Genomic DNA, 14,727 nt, shown 5'->3' with positions numbered 1-14,727 from the left:
AAGTTTAACTAGGGCCGGCCGGTGGCGCACTGCTATAGTGCGCTGCTTGGGAAGCGCGGTGGCGCTCCCGCCGAGGGTTCAGATCCCACATACAGACCGGCCGCTCACTGGCTGAGCAAGGGGCGGGAGCAACACTGAGGGTTGCGATCCCGTGGCCGGTCCTGGTCCGGTACAGGCGCAACACTGAGGGTTGCAATCCGTTGCCGGTCACGAAAAAAGACAAAAAAAAAGGAAAAAAAAAAAAAATGGGAACCTTGAGTCTTCATCTGGGTATCAAAGACAGGTCAGGGGCATGGGGCCCGTTTGAAAGGGTAGCCATAGGAACTTCATAAAGCAATTCTTGGTGGATTTCAGTCTCACCCTGTCCCCCACCCCAAATCTTCAGTTAGTGTCAAAAGGAATGAGGAAGCTCCATGAGGATCCAGGGTGCCATTATGTGGGGAACCTCAGGGTTGCCTCCTCCCCTCTGCCACCCTGACCCTAACTGAGATGAAGGTCTTCTGCGCAGTAGATGAAGAACTGTAAGTAAGCTATGTTGACTGGGACTGCTGTTGACTTGAAGATCTTAATATCAGTGTCTTCAGCCACGTAGGGCAGCTTTTGATCCATCTAGAGAGAACAGAGAGCTAGTAGGGTCAAGGTTATGGAGAGGTCACAGCCAAGGCCACCAGGCTTTGCTTCCCCACTTCTCCTATTTGGTGCAGGGGAAGTGGGTCACCTTGCAGTGACAGAGCAGACAAAGGGAAGGCTGTGAAGGTAAATAGCCACTTTGAGGGCCCAGGGAAGCCCTAAGGAAGCAGCTGGGGAAGGAAATGTTACTGGGATATGTTACTGGGGGAAGTCTCACCAAGGCCTGGTCTCCCACACCAAGGGCACAGATGGTGACTTTCAGGTAGCCTCTCACGCCACTGCCAGGATTATTTGGTTGGCAGAGGCCTAACCATTTCCTCAGGAGTGTGTGACCTGGAGAGACAGAGGGGCCATGGGAGACCAGCCTTCAGTCTCTAAAACTGGTCTTTGTTTCTGGGGGAGAAGGGGGTGGAAACATGTCTCATGTATCCTGGTTTCCATCCTGTGGCAGAGGAAAATGGGAGCCACTCTTACCAATAAGTAATGATAGTGCATGATAGTGCACGCACAAGGCTGCCGACCATCGCCTCTAGGGAAGAGGGACTCCTATTCCCACCCTGGAAACCCACTGTAGTTACTGGCCTGGTCTGGAGCTAGACACTATAGAGGCAAGCATTTTCCTCACCTCCAAATCCAAATCTCAATCTGGTATGTATGTTGTGGCCAGGTCATGGTGGAAGCCTCCACTCAAACATCAATCTCCCAATTCTGGCCTCAAAAAATAGAAATCAAGCCCAGGGTTGCAATAAAAGGTTAGCATTTCACCCAATGGGATACCCTGAGTTTTTCAGAGAAAGATGCTATCATTATAGGGTAATATAAAATACAATAAAGTACAGTAAAATCAAGGACAGAAAATTATTTACACCCTCTAATAACCCCTACCATGTGTTGAACATATGGAGATTTTGAGGTGTTTAGACTCTGGCCTGATTTTTCTCAGAAGACACACATATTTGCAACAACTGTTACCTACCTGGAGAATGGTAGATAAACCCAATATCTGTCTGAAAAGACAAGAGTGGGGGGAGGATTAGTTAGGGCCTCCAGCCAAGGTTTGTATTACCAACTAACCCAATGACAATACTAGCTACCAGTGCTTGAGTACATTCTCTGACTTAACTCCTTTAGTCTTTACTACAACTTAGAAGGTAGGTCCTTTGTCACCTCAACTTTGCAGAGGAGGATACTGTGTTTGAGGGAAATGCCCAGTCTTACAGCTGGTAAGTGAGGAAGTCTGCATTGAAAAGCTCCGTAATGCCACGCTGTGCCACCCCGCCAACACAGCCTTGCTCTTCCCTGACACTGGGTGGGGAAAGGGTGTCTCCTGTCCTAGGGAAGAGGATGCTCAAGGTAGGAGTTGGCAGAGAGACTATGGGTTTTCCCTTTCCCCTGGGAGATGGTTTCTGACAGAAGCCTGAGGGATGTGGTGCAGGACTGAAGGTGGTAAGAATGGGGCAAGGCACCACTGAGTAGTCTGGCCACCCTTGTAACCCACATCTGAAACTTCCATAGATCAATCCCAAAATTCTAGATATAGACCTGCTTTAAAACTCAGTCACCCCCTTGCGTTAGGTAGGCAATCACTTCTTAGATACAACAATAGAAGCACAATCCAGAAAAGAAAATTTTGATAAATTGGACTTCATCAAAATGTAAAACTTCTACTCTTTGAAAGACACTGTTACAAACTGAAAGGGCAGTCATATTCCGGGAGTAAATATTTTCTAATCATATATCAATAGTAAGAAAACAACCAACCCAATGAAAATGAGAAAAGATTTGAACAAACACTTCACCAAAGAAGATATGTAGGTGACAAGCACATGAAATGATGCTCAACATCATTACTCACTGGGGAAGTGTGAATTAAAATACCATAAGACACCACTGCACACCATTACAATGACGATCATAAAAAAGACAGACTGTATTAAGTGTTGATGAGAATGTGGAGCAACTGGAACTCTAATACACTGCTGGTGGGAATATAATACGGTAAAACCTGTTTGGAATTTTTGGGAAAAAACTGTTAGGAATTTTCTTTAAAAGTTAAACATACACCTACCATATGATCTAGTTATTTTGCTTTTACATATTACCCAAGAGAAAGTGAAACATATGTTTGTATTAAAATTTGTACACAAATGTTTACAGCAGCTTCATTGTAATAGCTAAAAACTGGAAACATCTAAATGTCCATCAACAGGTGATTGGATAAACAAACTGTGGTACATCCATGTAATGGAATACTACTCAGCAATAAAAAGGAATGAACTACTGACATGTAAAACATGGGTAAATCACAAAATAATTATGCTGAGTGAAAGAAGCCGGACAAAAAGGGGTATATACGTGTGATTCCATGTATAGGAAACTCTAGAAAGTGCAAACAATCTATAGTAACAGAAAGCAGATCAGTGATTGCCTGGGGATGGGAGTGAGAGGGAGGCATTACCAAGAGGCATGAGGCAACTTTTCAAGGTGATGGATGTGACAAATATGTTCATCATCTTGACTGTGATGATGGTTTCACAGGTGTGTACATATTTTAAAACAAATCAAGTTGTACATTTTAAATATGTGCAATTCATCGTAAATCAATTGTACTTCAATAAAGCTGTAACAGAGCATAACAAAATGAAAACTCAGTCACCCCCTAATGAAACAATAGACCTAGGCAGTGATCATCAATTGCTGTTAACAACATAAAAAGAGACCAAGGGCTGGCTGGTTAGCTCGGTTAGAAAGTAGTGCTGATAACACCAAAGTCCAGGGTTCGATCCCTGTTACAGGCCAGCCACCAAATGAATGAATGAATGAATGAATGAATGAAAACATACATACATACATACCAACAGACATTCTTGAGGTCACCTTCCCAAGTGATTGAGCCAAGCCTATTCAAGCCTCTAGGTAGGGATGTGGGGTGGAGGAGGAGGGAGGGGAGCACACGGTGATGCACTCAGCAAAATCCAGACGGGGGAAAACTATAGGTCCAACTACCCAATTTCCTTAACAAATAAATTGCAAATTAAAAAAAAAAAAAAAAAAGAGGGCAGGGCAGAAAGGATCAACAGAATAAAAGAGACCTAAAATACATTATTAGTCAACTTCTATGAATGGACCTGGTTTGGATCCTGATTTGAACAAACTATAAGAGGACTGGTAAGACAATAAGGGGAAATTGAACATTGACTAGATACTTAATGCTATCGAGAAATCATAAAGGTTTTTTAAAATGTCATAATTATATTGTGGTTGTGCTTAATAAAATCTTTGTGTTTAGAGACACGTACTGAAATATTTAAAGGTAAAAAAAAACACGATGCCTGAGATTTGATTCAAAATCATCGAGTGGAGAAAGAGAGGTGAGCTGGGTGTAGGTACGACAAGATCGACCATGAGCTGAGGTCCAGCGATGAGAATGTGGGAGTTCATCATACTATTTTCTCTACTTTGGGGTATGTTTGAAATTTTCCAAAACAAAAACTAATATTAAAAAAGTCTCAGTCAAGCTCAGGTTTTCTTTGACCTCTAACTTATTCAACTGTCTGGAAATTGTGCTTTTTACCTTCTGCCTTCTAACCTCTCTAGAATCTTAATTTCTAAATCTGTGCTGCTGCTTTTGTGGGTGACATGGGGGAGGGGCAGGTCATGACTCTCCACACTCCTGTAACCCTGAGAAAGAAACTTTGATTTGTCCTCAGTTTGCCTTTCTCAAAGGTGGTGCCTTCTTTCTAAGGTTGCCAGATGTAGCAAATAAAAATACAGAATGCCCACTTACATTTGAATTTCAGACAAACAATGACTCCATTTTTAGTATACATATGTCCCCCACAATATTGGGTGAGGAGACATGCAAAATTTGGAACACGCTTATTCTCATATTTTAAAAGTATTTGTTGTTTATTTAAGATTCAAGTAACTGGGCCCCCTGTCTGAGAGTTAATCTAGCAACCTACCTTTTCCTGATCTTCCTGGATCTGCAGAATCTTAGTTTAGCCCATCATGACTGTGTGTAAACTCTCTTCATCTCTTAGTCTGTCTTTCCAAATCACATCTTTTCACTCTGTCCTCACAGCATCACTATTTCTCTAAGTTTCTCCAACACTTAGGCTGGCTTTTTTGGATGCTCTGCTTTTGTTTCTCGGAGGCAGAGATTTGAACTGTGTCCACAGCGTTTTATGGGTGTGGGGAATTCATCATGGCACCCGACACTTCCATAAATGTTAAATTACTTCTCACAATGACCCTGCTGGTTGGGTATATTATTATCCCCATTTTACAGATGAGAAAGTAGAGGTTCAGAATAACTTGTCTAAATCACCCAATTGGTAGGTGGATCCAAGTCTGGATCTTTCTATGTGAAAATCCAAGTCGTTTCCCCTAGACTCAGGTGTGGAGAACAGTGTGAGTCTGTATAATCGTTTCATCAAACCTCTTTCTTTACACAGTGCTCACTTGGAATCTCCCAATCTCTGCATGGTATCTCATCACTGAGGAGTTCACCACCTGCAAGGGAGTTCCCAGAAATATCTTAATTATTTATAACCCCTGTTTCCCCCATTCCCCATGGAAGGAATAGTAAGGCCACATCCAGAATCCTCTAGGATTTATTGAATGCTTCCTAATGGCTGGCGCTTGTACATAATTTTTCTCATTTAATTCTCAAAGGAACCCTGTAAGGTTCAGATTTTTAATTCTCCTTTACCAATGGGGGAATTGATCAGAGATGCCAATTCGCTTGTCCCAAGTCAACACAAAGCAAGGTATTGCAATCAACTTCCCCATTACATCTTGTCCTGGTTGTTTCCCGTGTCTGTGCTCCCAAAGACATGTAAACTCTTCAACGGGAGAGGCCTCCTTGTCCTGCTTAGCCCCATGCTGGGCACGTAGTAGGCACTTGATAAACACATGTTCACCATTGTTTGGCTCCCTCTGGTTGGAGAAGGTAGTATTCCTCTCTGAGGGGCCTTTGGTGTCATGAGGATCCCCACACACAGGGAAGGGCTGCCTTCTTCACCTCAGTGCCTAGCTCAGCACCTGGCAGTTGGCAATCCATAATGTTTGTTGAATGAATGAATGAATCAGCGAGTGAGTAATCTGGGCTGTCAGGGTGTGAAGAAGGTGGTGGAGATGCTGCCTTGGGGTCAGAAAGACAATCTGAAGTGACCCTGGCTCTAAGGGTGGGTCCGATGTGCTTCCCGTATTGAGGTGGGACAAGAAAGTGGGCCCATCTTGCTGGGGATCAGTTTGGCTCCTCACCTGGATCAAGATGGTCTCATCGAAGAACTTTGCAGGAATCTCATAAAAATTCTGGAAGAAGAGCTGAGGCAGAGAGAATTCAGGTAGGGGTGAATGATTTTTCTTCTGTCACTTCACCCAAGAACTCAGTAAACCTGAAGTCTCAGAGTAACGTGCTTCTCCCCGCCTTTGCCCATTTCGGTGACTTTCAGCATACTACACCCTCACACTCCGGAAACACAAGCCTCCTGGGCTCCTGGAGGGTTTTCTGCCTAGGTATATGGCAGGAGTAGGGAATCCTTCAAGAACCTAGCAGCTCAAGGCCCAGCTAGCTGCCCCAGGATGGAGATTCAAGCCTTCACCTCCTTCTAGATTGCCCCGTCAGTCCACTTCACCCCCTTCCCCTGCAGTAGCTAGAAACGCCTTTCCCAAATACAAACCTAGGCCTGTCACTGTCCTGCTTAAGTCCTCCATGGCTCCCAAGTGCCATCCATGATGGGACCCTAGCCCATATTGTAGGCTTTCCTCCAGCCACTGCCCTCCAGCCACACCCATATCTGTACTTCTTCTATCAAGTCATGCTGCTTCTTGCTTCTAGGTCTTTGAAAACACTTCCTTTTTCCTGAATTTTCTTCCCCCACCCTGTCCGTTCTTCCCTGGTAGACTCTTACTTCGAGATTTATGGAGCCTTTTCTGAGTCCTCTCCACTGCCCCCAGCTTCACTTACTCCTCCCACCTTCCTTCTTAAAAAAATTTTTTTTGGTGGCTGGCTGGTACAGGATCCAAACCTTTAACCTTGGTATGGTCAACTCTGTACTCTAACCAATTAAGCTAACTGGCCAGCCCTTAGCTTCCTTCCACAGGTCTTTTTATCTTTTATTTGTTTGTCTATTCACCAATTCAACAAGTATTTATGGAGCACCTACTGCATATCAGACACAGTGCTACAATTTGGGGCTCCAGCAGTGACGAAGTGCACCTGGGCTGGGCCTGCATTTCCCTGCTCCATTAACAGTGCTCCCAGACCCCTGTCAACCCCGTTCTGCCCAACTGTGCTTGTTTATGGATTCCTGGGCTGTGCCCCCCACCAGACCACTAGCTCCTCAACTGCAGGGCTCCAAATGATACTTTTCTGTATTTCCAGTGCTAAGTACAGTGCTTAGCCCTTAGCAGGTGCTCAGTAAATGTTTGTGGAGCAAATACACAAAGACATCCCTAGTGGATTGAATTATGTCCCCTCAAACCTCCCTGAAGCTTGAATTGTGTCCCCAAAGTTTTATGTATTAGAAACTTAGCCCCCACTGTGACTGTTAAGAGCGTGGGAAATCCTATTATGGTAATTGAAAGGTGGGGCTTTGAAGAAGTGATTAGATTGTAGGACTGTGCAGTAGTGAATGGATTAAAAATGGTGGTCAGGGGCATGGTTTGGAGGGCTTTAAAAGGAGAGTGAATGAGGAGGTTAGCTCTCTCTCTGCTCCACCATTTTCTGCCATGTGAGACTCCTGTGGTACTGTCACCACAGAGGCCTTAACCATCTGTGTCCCTGGACTTTGGACTTCCTAGCCTCAGAAACTGTAAGCAATAAATTTCATTTTCTTTATGAAATACCCAGTTCCATCTGTTTTGTTACAAGCAACAGAAATGAACTAATACAACACCCTAGTCGAGAAGCAAGGTTGCTGGCTGTCTGCAGGAAAGGCCCAGCCCCTGGCTGCCCACTGGCCCCACATGCCCCCGTTCAGCCCACCTCATTGAAGAAAGGGTTGTTTCCCATCTTGATCCGTGTTTGGTGCTGCTGGCCTCCGATGGACACCTTCACCACTGGCTTGATGTTGTTGCCCATGAGCTGTCGGGCTTCAAACACCTTCACTCGAACCTTCACAGGAGAAGACAGGAGGACCTGATGTCGGCGGCCTGGGCTCCTCTCTCAAGACCAAAATTTTTCTGATAGGAAACATTCTAGCTACTGTGGCTAGAGAGAGAGCCCACAGGGACAAGGCTAGGAGGAGCTAGACTCGGTAGGCAGGCCTGGGTTATCAAGGGCCGGGGCAGCCATTATAAGCAGCTGGGTTTTGTCCCAAGGACACTGGGGATTTTTTTTTTTTTTCCTTTTTTTTGTCTTTTTTCGTGTCCGGCAACGGATCGCAACCCTCAGTGTCGCGCCCGCACCTCGCTCAGCCAGTGAGCGGGAACCGGTCCGTATGTGGGATCCGAACCCTCAGCGGGAGCGCTGCCGCGCTCCCAAGCGGCGCACTGTAGCAGTGCGCCACCAGGCTGGCCCAACACTGGGGATTTTTAAGCAGATGTGTGGCATGATGAAAATGACATCTTTGAAAGAACACTTTGGCTGAAGAATGGACAGGAGAGAGCGGAAGGCCGAGCGTTCGGAAGGAGGTTATTGATGTGGTGGCTCAGGCCAGGGAATGGAGGTGGTGGGGAAAAGTGGGGGCATTTGGGTGATATTAAGAGCTAGGCCTTGGGCATCGGCTGCATACAGGAAGAGGGGTGGTCAGGGATGACTCCCAGCCTCCTGGGTAGGCTGGAGAGCAGGCCTAACCATGGCGGAAATGTTAGGCCACAGGCTAGAGATTGGAGGGAAGTTGGTAAGCCATGGGATGAGGGTCCCGAATTCACATGGAAACTGTGGTCCTTCCTACAGATCCCCTCACATGCTCCTTAGCCTCTCCTGTACAGTTAATTTGACCTTGCCAACAAGGAAAGGACTCCAGAAGGGCAGAGTCCATGCCCTCTGCTGGTGCACAGCCTCGCAGAGCTGTCTCTAGCTTCAGCCACAGGCAGAAGTTCCCCAGAAAGGCTCCTGGAGGAGCAGGGGATGTGGTGAGATCTGAAGAGCTGAAGCTGGGTCCGAAGCTCCGACCTTCTACCATAACCTTTGGAGGGGAGGGGATGGCCTGCAAAACCAGCAAGGGCACCAGGCTGGTGGCAGGGGCTCTCAGTCTGGAGGGTCCTCACCTGAAAGTGCTGGGGCTTTGAGGACAGAGCCCTGTGTCCAGTGGAGCTGGGAACCATCAGTTTCTGCCTGGCTGCCTCTCTGGTAGTCATGCCCAGGAGGTCTTTGTCCCCTGGGGAAACAGTCCAGGGCGGGCTCGGAGGCCCAGGCCCATAAGGTTTTGAGGCATTTCCCTCATTTTGTTTTTCTGTCCCCAGTGACCACTGGCTAAAAACATGGCCAAGAGGCCCTGATGGGGGCACATGTCCTCCCCAGAACATTCCCACAGGCTCCTCCCACCCTCAGTAGCTATGCATCCCTGGGCCCCACCCTCCACACACAGGGGCTCTTGGAAATGAACACTCTTGTCTCCCTCTGCAGCCTACTGGAGGCTGGCTCTTATGTCTATAGATGACGAGTGGACATATCGGGATGGCTTCCACCAGATGTCTGGAGACCTGGCCCCTAGACCCCTGTAGTTCCTAGGGACCCTAAGCTGATCACATCCCTTCTGTAAGCCTCAAGGGCTGGGTCTCAAAGAGCCCATCCAGCTATGCTTGCAGAAGGGCAGGAGTGAGTCCCAGGGAAGAACATACCTGTCTTCTCAATACCCCAGCTCTTCATATGGGCCACCTGTAGGGTGACAGTGCACTGCAAGGCAAAGGCAGGGGAGCTGTAAACTGGACCCTGTGACCCTTGACCAAGTCACAGCAGCTGAACCCTATGCAGCCTGGCTGGGCTCACGCCCAGTCCTCCTGGGGGAAATGATGCTGACCATAGTACGGGGCCACTCCATGGGCCCCTGTGCAGTCTGGGTGGAGGGAGGTTATAAACTGGTGAGGAGAGAGTGATGGGTTACACTGGAGGGGACTTGGAGATAAAGGAGCCACATAGTGATGGTGGCAGAAGAGAATGCAGGAGGGCTGGGAAGAGAGAGAGATGACTTGGGACCAATCCAGAGCCACGGGTGTTAACAAGTCTTCTCCAAGCCCAACATCTCATGACCTCATGTGGGAACTCCTGCAAACTCTCTGAACTGACCTCATGCCTCCAAGCACTCTCGCTACCCATACAGACTCCCATCTCCAGGATTGCCCCTAAACAGCTTCTAAGTGCCCTAAACGATCAAAGTAAAGTCACAACTCACCAGCATAGATCACAAGACCCTTCACCTCTGGCCTGAATGCCCATCCAGCCTCGGATCTCCCACCCCATTCACCTCCACTGTGTGCCAGAATGTAGGCAGCCTGCCCTCCTTGAACCTGCCTCGTTCTTACACCCCTGTCTAGATTCAGTTCCTTGCTTGTCCATTGTGCAAACTCACGCTCCTCCTTGTGATTCGTCTGAGAGACTGAATATACAAATGGATGGATAAGGGCCAGACCATATGTTAAAATAGAACACTGACCCACAATCTGCAGCAACCAGCCCAGGAAACCAATCCATTATCTACGCTAACCAGCCCAGCAAGCCAGCCTGCTATAAGTCAGGCTTGTAGAAAGTCACACCACTATCTCCAGCAATAATCCAGGAAGCCAAACAATAATGATCAGCCCCAAATGGCCAGGCCTTGATTAATAACTGTTAGCTGCCTTAATTTTTGTCCTTACTTCCAACTTAGGACCAACCAGAGAAAGCCAAATATACACACTTAACCAATTGTATAGGATGCGGGGCTCCTAGTGAGCCGCCTCTAGCTTCCCCATGCCAACAGCACCACTATGAAGCTTTCCCACTTGCCTGCTTGCCTTTGAGTCTCTGCCAAAACACAAGTGATGCTGGCGACTCCCTTGCTAGGGCAAGCTTGGAATAAATAGCCTTGCTTGTTCTCATTTGGTCAGTCTTTATATATTTCCACACCTCTTAAACATCACCTCCTCTTTAGAGTCTCCCATTACCTCCCAAGTTGAATCATTCACTCCCTCCTGACCTCAGTGGCCCAGCTTCACTGAACCTTGTACATGTGCTGGAGCTCTTGGCACTGTGAGGGATGCCTACTCCAAAAGACAGTGGGCTTCATTCAGTTTTGTATCCCAGTGCCTAGCACAGTGGCTGATTCCTAGTGGAGGGTCCATTGATCCATCTGCATAGATGGATAGGAGGGTAGATGGGCGTTTGGATGGCAGGGTGGGGGAGTCAGGTGACGATGGCAGTGTGATGTGGCCCCCAGGGCAGGAAGTGCTCCCGTGGGGTGGGCACTAGTCCTCCCTCTGCTTGCCTTTCCCCATTCCTCCGGCTGCCCTGCCTGGGCCTGACTCACGTCTGTGGGCGTCATGGAATGGTTGAGTAGGGTCAGGTCCTTCACAACAAGGACTTTACCCGGTTGTTTCACCAATGGCTTGAGCAGTACTGTGGCCAGGCCAATGAACCTGGAGAGACAAGGAGCAGGTGTGAGATCCTGAGCCAAGGGAAAGGGTGTCCCTCTCTGTCCCTGGCATGGCTTTAGATAGATGTGGTTTATTCCCAAAGGCTGCGTTGTCCAGAGGCTGAAGAACGCAGTGAGGCAAAGCATCCACCAGAGGGCGCAGGGCTCTCCACTCTGTGGGAATTGGCTTCGGGCTCCCAGGGCAAGTGACAGCTGATTGGACCAGGGGTGGACACCTCACTGAAGCTGGGCCAGTCAGATTCCCTGTCCTAGGGACTTCGACCTGGGATGCCACAGCTTCGCTCTCAGTGGGATGTTAGTCTCAGTTGGGCCCTAGAATGGGGCCCTGATGAGAAGCCAAGGTTGGGCAGTCAGAAGCAGAGATGCGAGGTCCACGGCTTCAGATGGAGAGAGCTGCAGCTGGGTTCCCAAGTTCCTAGTCCTAGCTCATTTGCACTGCCAGCCTGGCTCCCCTTTCAATACCCACCCTCTGTTTGTTCTTTAGCTGGTTGAATGAGTTACGCATTAGAGACAAGAGCTACACCATCCTCTGCTGCTTTGGCCAGGGAGTTAGGCTCCTCCTGCCCTCTCTGCCTCACCTTTCTTCCTTTTTTGAGCCTATGTCCTGAAGGATGATTTGCAGGAAGGAGTCATTTTCCAGAGGGCGGTTCCAGAGGTGCCAGACTAGGGTCTTTGTGGGGAGGGGGGACACAGAGAGGTTAGCATCCTTCCTCTGCCCTTCCCTTCCCACCTTTCTAGAAATTGAGGAAAGACGGGGGAACGGGCCGACACTGTGTTTCTCTAAAACCGAGGAAGCTCCCTCATGTCTACTTTCCTAAGGAGATGGCCTTTGCTATCTTTCACCAAGGTGTGGGGCATCTTACCTGGGCTTCTGCAGCTTGAACTGCAATAATATGGGTGTCTTAGGAGTTAAGGGGTTTGGGGACTGGGGGTGAGGGTGGGACAGCGTGGGTGGATGGAAGATGAGAGGGGATCCTGCTCAGGGAGCCTAGTCTCTTCTTTGGGCTTCTAGGAACATCAGGAAGGCCCTGTTGGACTAGGTGATGGGCCATACCATGGTTCATACCCAGAGGTGGGGGGGGGGAAGGGCCAAGAAGAGCTGTGGGCAGATGTGGCTTTCACAGCTTTGTCAGATCAAAAACTACTCCTAGGCCAAGATGCCCCAGCCTTGAGAAAAGCTTGCAAGGCTCCCTGCCCCCTCCCTAGACTTCTGAGCACCTGCCTGGACTCCGCCCCTGCCCCCTTGCTATTGGAGTCGTCATTTCCTCTTCTGGGTTTGCCCTGGTGTCTACCTCGTTCCATGTAGGGTCATTCCCTTCCACCACATGAGTTCTCTTCTGGATATCTGTAAAGACACCAAAGGACTGGCATTGGTGGTAGGAAATATTTCAATGTCTGGATATGAGTGGGGCAAAGAGAAATAGGCCACTCTAGGAAAACTTTGAGTCTACATTGGCAGGTTGCTTCTTTGGCACCAGTTGCTTCTTTCTCTCTCTCTCTCGGGGTTTCAAAAGTTCTCACTTTTTGCCACCCCGTGTGACAGATAATGCTATGTGATCATTTAATTTTCTTCCTGTGTACATAGTTCCCAGCGTCTTGCAGTCAAGTTGCACTATGTGACTCATTCTGACCAACAGGATGTGGGAGTGATTTCCATCACTGCCAGGCCTGGCTCCTAGCAGCTCCATGAGATTCTCCATTCTCCTTCTCTCCTCTCCCTATAGCCACCCTCATGACCTGCCAGCAGGGTGGTCCCGGGGTGACTTCACAGCCATAAGGAGCTAACAGCTGGTCCTGAAACTACTGTTTGGAGGAGCCACCCAGGAGCCTGACCAGCACCATGCACGCACGACTTGGTGTGATCACAAGGTAAACTTTTATTGTGAAGCCACTGAGATTTAAGAGTTCATTTTTTTTTACCAGAGCAAAGCCTAATGTACCCTAATAAAGACATACTGAAACATCTGTAATGGGTTGAAGCTCTCCATCCACTAAAATTCCCCTCCCCCAGAAATATCTTTAACAGAGGACAGTCTATAGCCCTGCAAAAGAATCTCTAAATTGCTAAATTACTTTGAGCTTCTCCCCCGTGAAAGAATGAGGAGGGTGGGCTGTGGTGATGGGAAGGCATGCAGGGTAGTGGATGGTGTATGGCTGAAGAGGCTGGGAAGGACAGGACAAGAGGAATAAAAGATATCAAACAAACATGCAATCATAAGAATTTGTGGACAAACCCAGAACATTTAGGCATCTTCGTAAGAGATATCTGTATATTTTTTGGTGGCTGGCTGGCATGGAGAACAGAACCCTGACCTCGGTGTTACAAGGCTGTGCTCTAACCAACGAGCTAACTGGCCAGCCTAAGAAATTTCTAGAAGAAGGAAAGATGGTACCCACAAGGTGGTGGGGAACATGGCTGGGAATCAAGGAGAGAAGCTGTCTCTTGACTGGCTAACCATAAAATTATTCAACCAGGGCAAATACTCATACATACTGAACTCCCACTACAGTTCTTGAAACCTTCAAACTGGGGCCATAAGCACACATCACCCTGTGAGCCTGGAGTCCCAAACATTTCCATCTCTCAGTGTTGCCATGCTCAGCAAGCACGGTTTCACAGAACAGAAAAAAATGTTAAAGGAATTTCATTCTTTACTCATGTCTCTTGTAAGAACTGCTGTGTCCTCTTTTCTCTTGGACCCCATTTTCCATCTCCCTATCCATTATCCATCTCCAATCTCATTTTCCTGCATCCACCTCCTATACTGTCCCGCAATAGACTTTCGCCATTTTTTCCTTCTTGTAGTCCCTTTTCCCTCCCAGCTGTTCGATATTATAGATATGCTTAATCTCTCTCGTTCTCTCTCTTAAAGCCTATCGCCCCCCTCCTCCCCACCCTTCTTAGACTGCTTTTTCCTCAGCTATAAAAAAATGGAGACAATAGAACTTGCCTCATCTATCTCATGGAATCGATGTGAGGAGCGAGCATAATTATACATGTGAAAAGGCTTTGTCAATTGTAAAAAGCTCATTCAAAAGTAATTAATATTATTGAGCGGTTATTACTAGAACTTGTACTTAGGGTTGTACATGTATTATCTTTTTAAATATCCATCTTATGAAGCAGGGACTTTTTTTCTCTAAACCTTAGTTTAAGGCACAGCCCTAATTCACGGAAGAAGGTCAAGGGGCAGAGTCCTCTTCTTTTCCTACAGCCATTCCCTGGGGAAAAAGGGAGGCAAAGAAGTCATAAGAAGAGAAATAATAGCAGTAAAGATGGCAAGTTTTGAAAGAGCTGGACAATGCCCACTTCATCATTTCATCACAGGGAGCATCTTCTACACCATCGGGCACCAATAAGTCTATTTTTTCACCGAATGTATGTTGCCTCTTGGGGCTCTCTCTCCCATGCAGAACCCTGACTCTCACCTCTAAAATCGACGTACACACAGGGTCTGGGTGGGGGGGACAGGGGCGGCTCAATCTTGGCTGACTGCACCTCAAGCCGCAGCAT

The 14,727-nt window shown here is 47.7% G+C and overlaps 1 protein-coding gene across 1 annotated transcript in view; it reads right to left on the bottom strand.

Moving 5' to 3' along the window:
- Positions 1–14,727, bottom strand: part of FER1L5 (fer-1-like family member 5) — a 55,806-nt gene extending 41,079 nt beyond the window's left edge. The window contains 12 exon segments of the mRNA XM_008567913.1: positions 486–609; positions 848–963; positions 1,607–1,637; positions 5,095–5,145; positions 5,899–5,961; positions 7,625–7,753; positions 8,851–8,960; positions 9,424–9,478; positions 11,088–11,196; positions 11,792–11,883; positions 12,506–12,558; positions 14,643–14,727. Coding sequence (XP_008566135.1) covers positions 486–609; positions 848–963; positions 1,607–1,637; positions 5,095–5,145; positions 5,899–5,961; positions 7,625–7,753; positions 8,851–8,960; positions 9,424–9,478; positions 11,088–11,196; positions 11,792–11,883; positions 12,506–12,558; positions 14,643–14,727 — 1,018 coding nt within the window.

Source organism: Galeopterus variegatus, unplaced genomic scaffold (genome assembly GCF_000696425.1).
Source record: "Galeopterus variegatus unplaced genomic scaffold, G_variegatus-3.0.2 Scaffold356, whole genome shotgun sequence".
NCBI lineage: Eukaryota > Metazoa > Chordata > Mammalia > Dermoptera > Cynocephalidae > Galeopterus > Galeopterus variegatus.
This window is presented reverse-complemented; position numbering and strand designations above follow the sequence as displayed.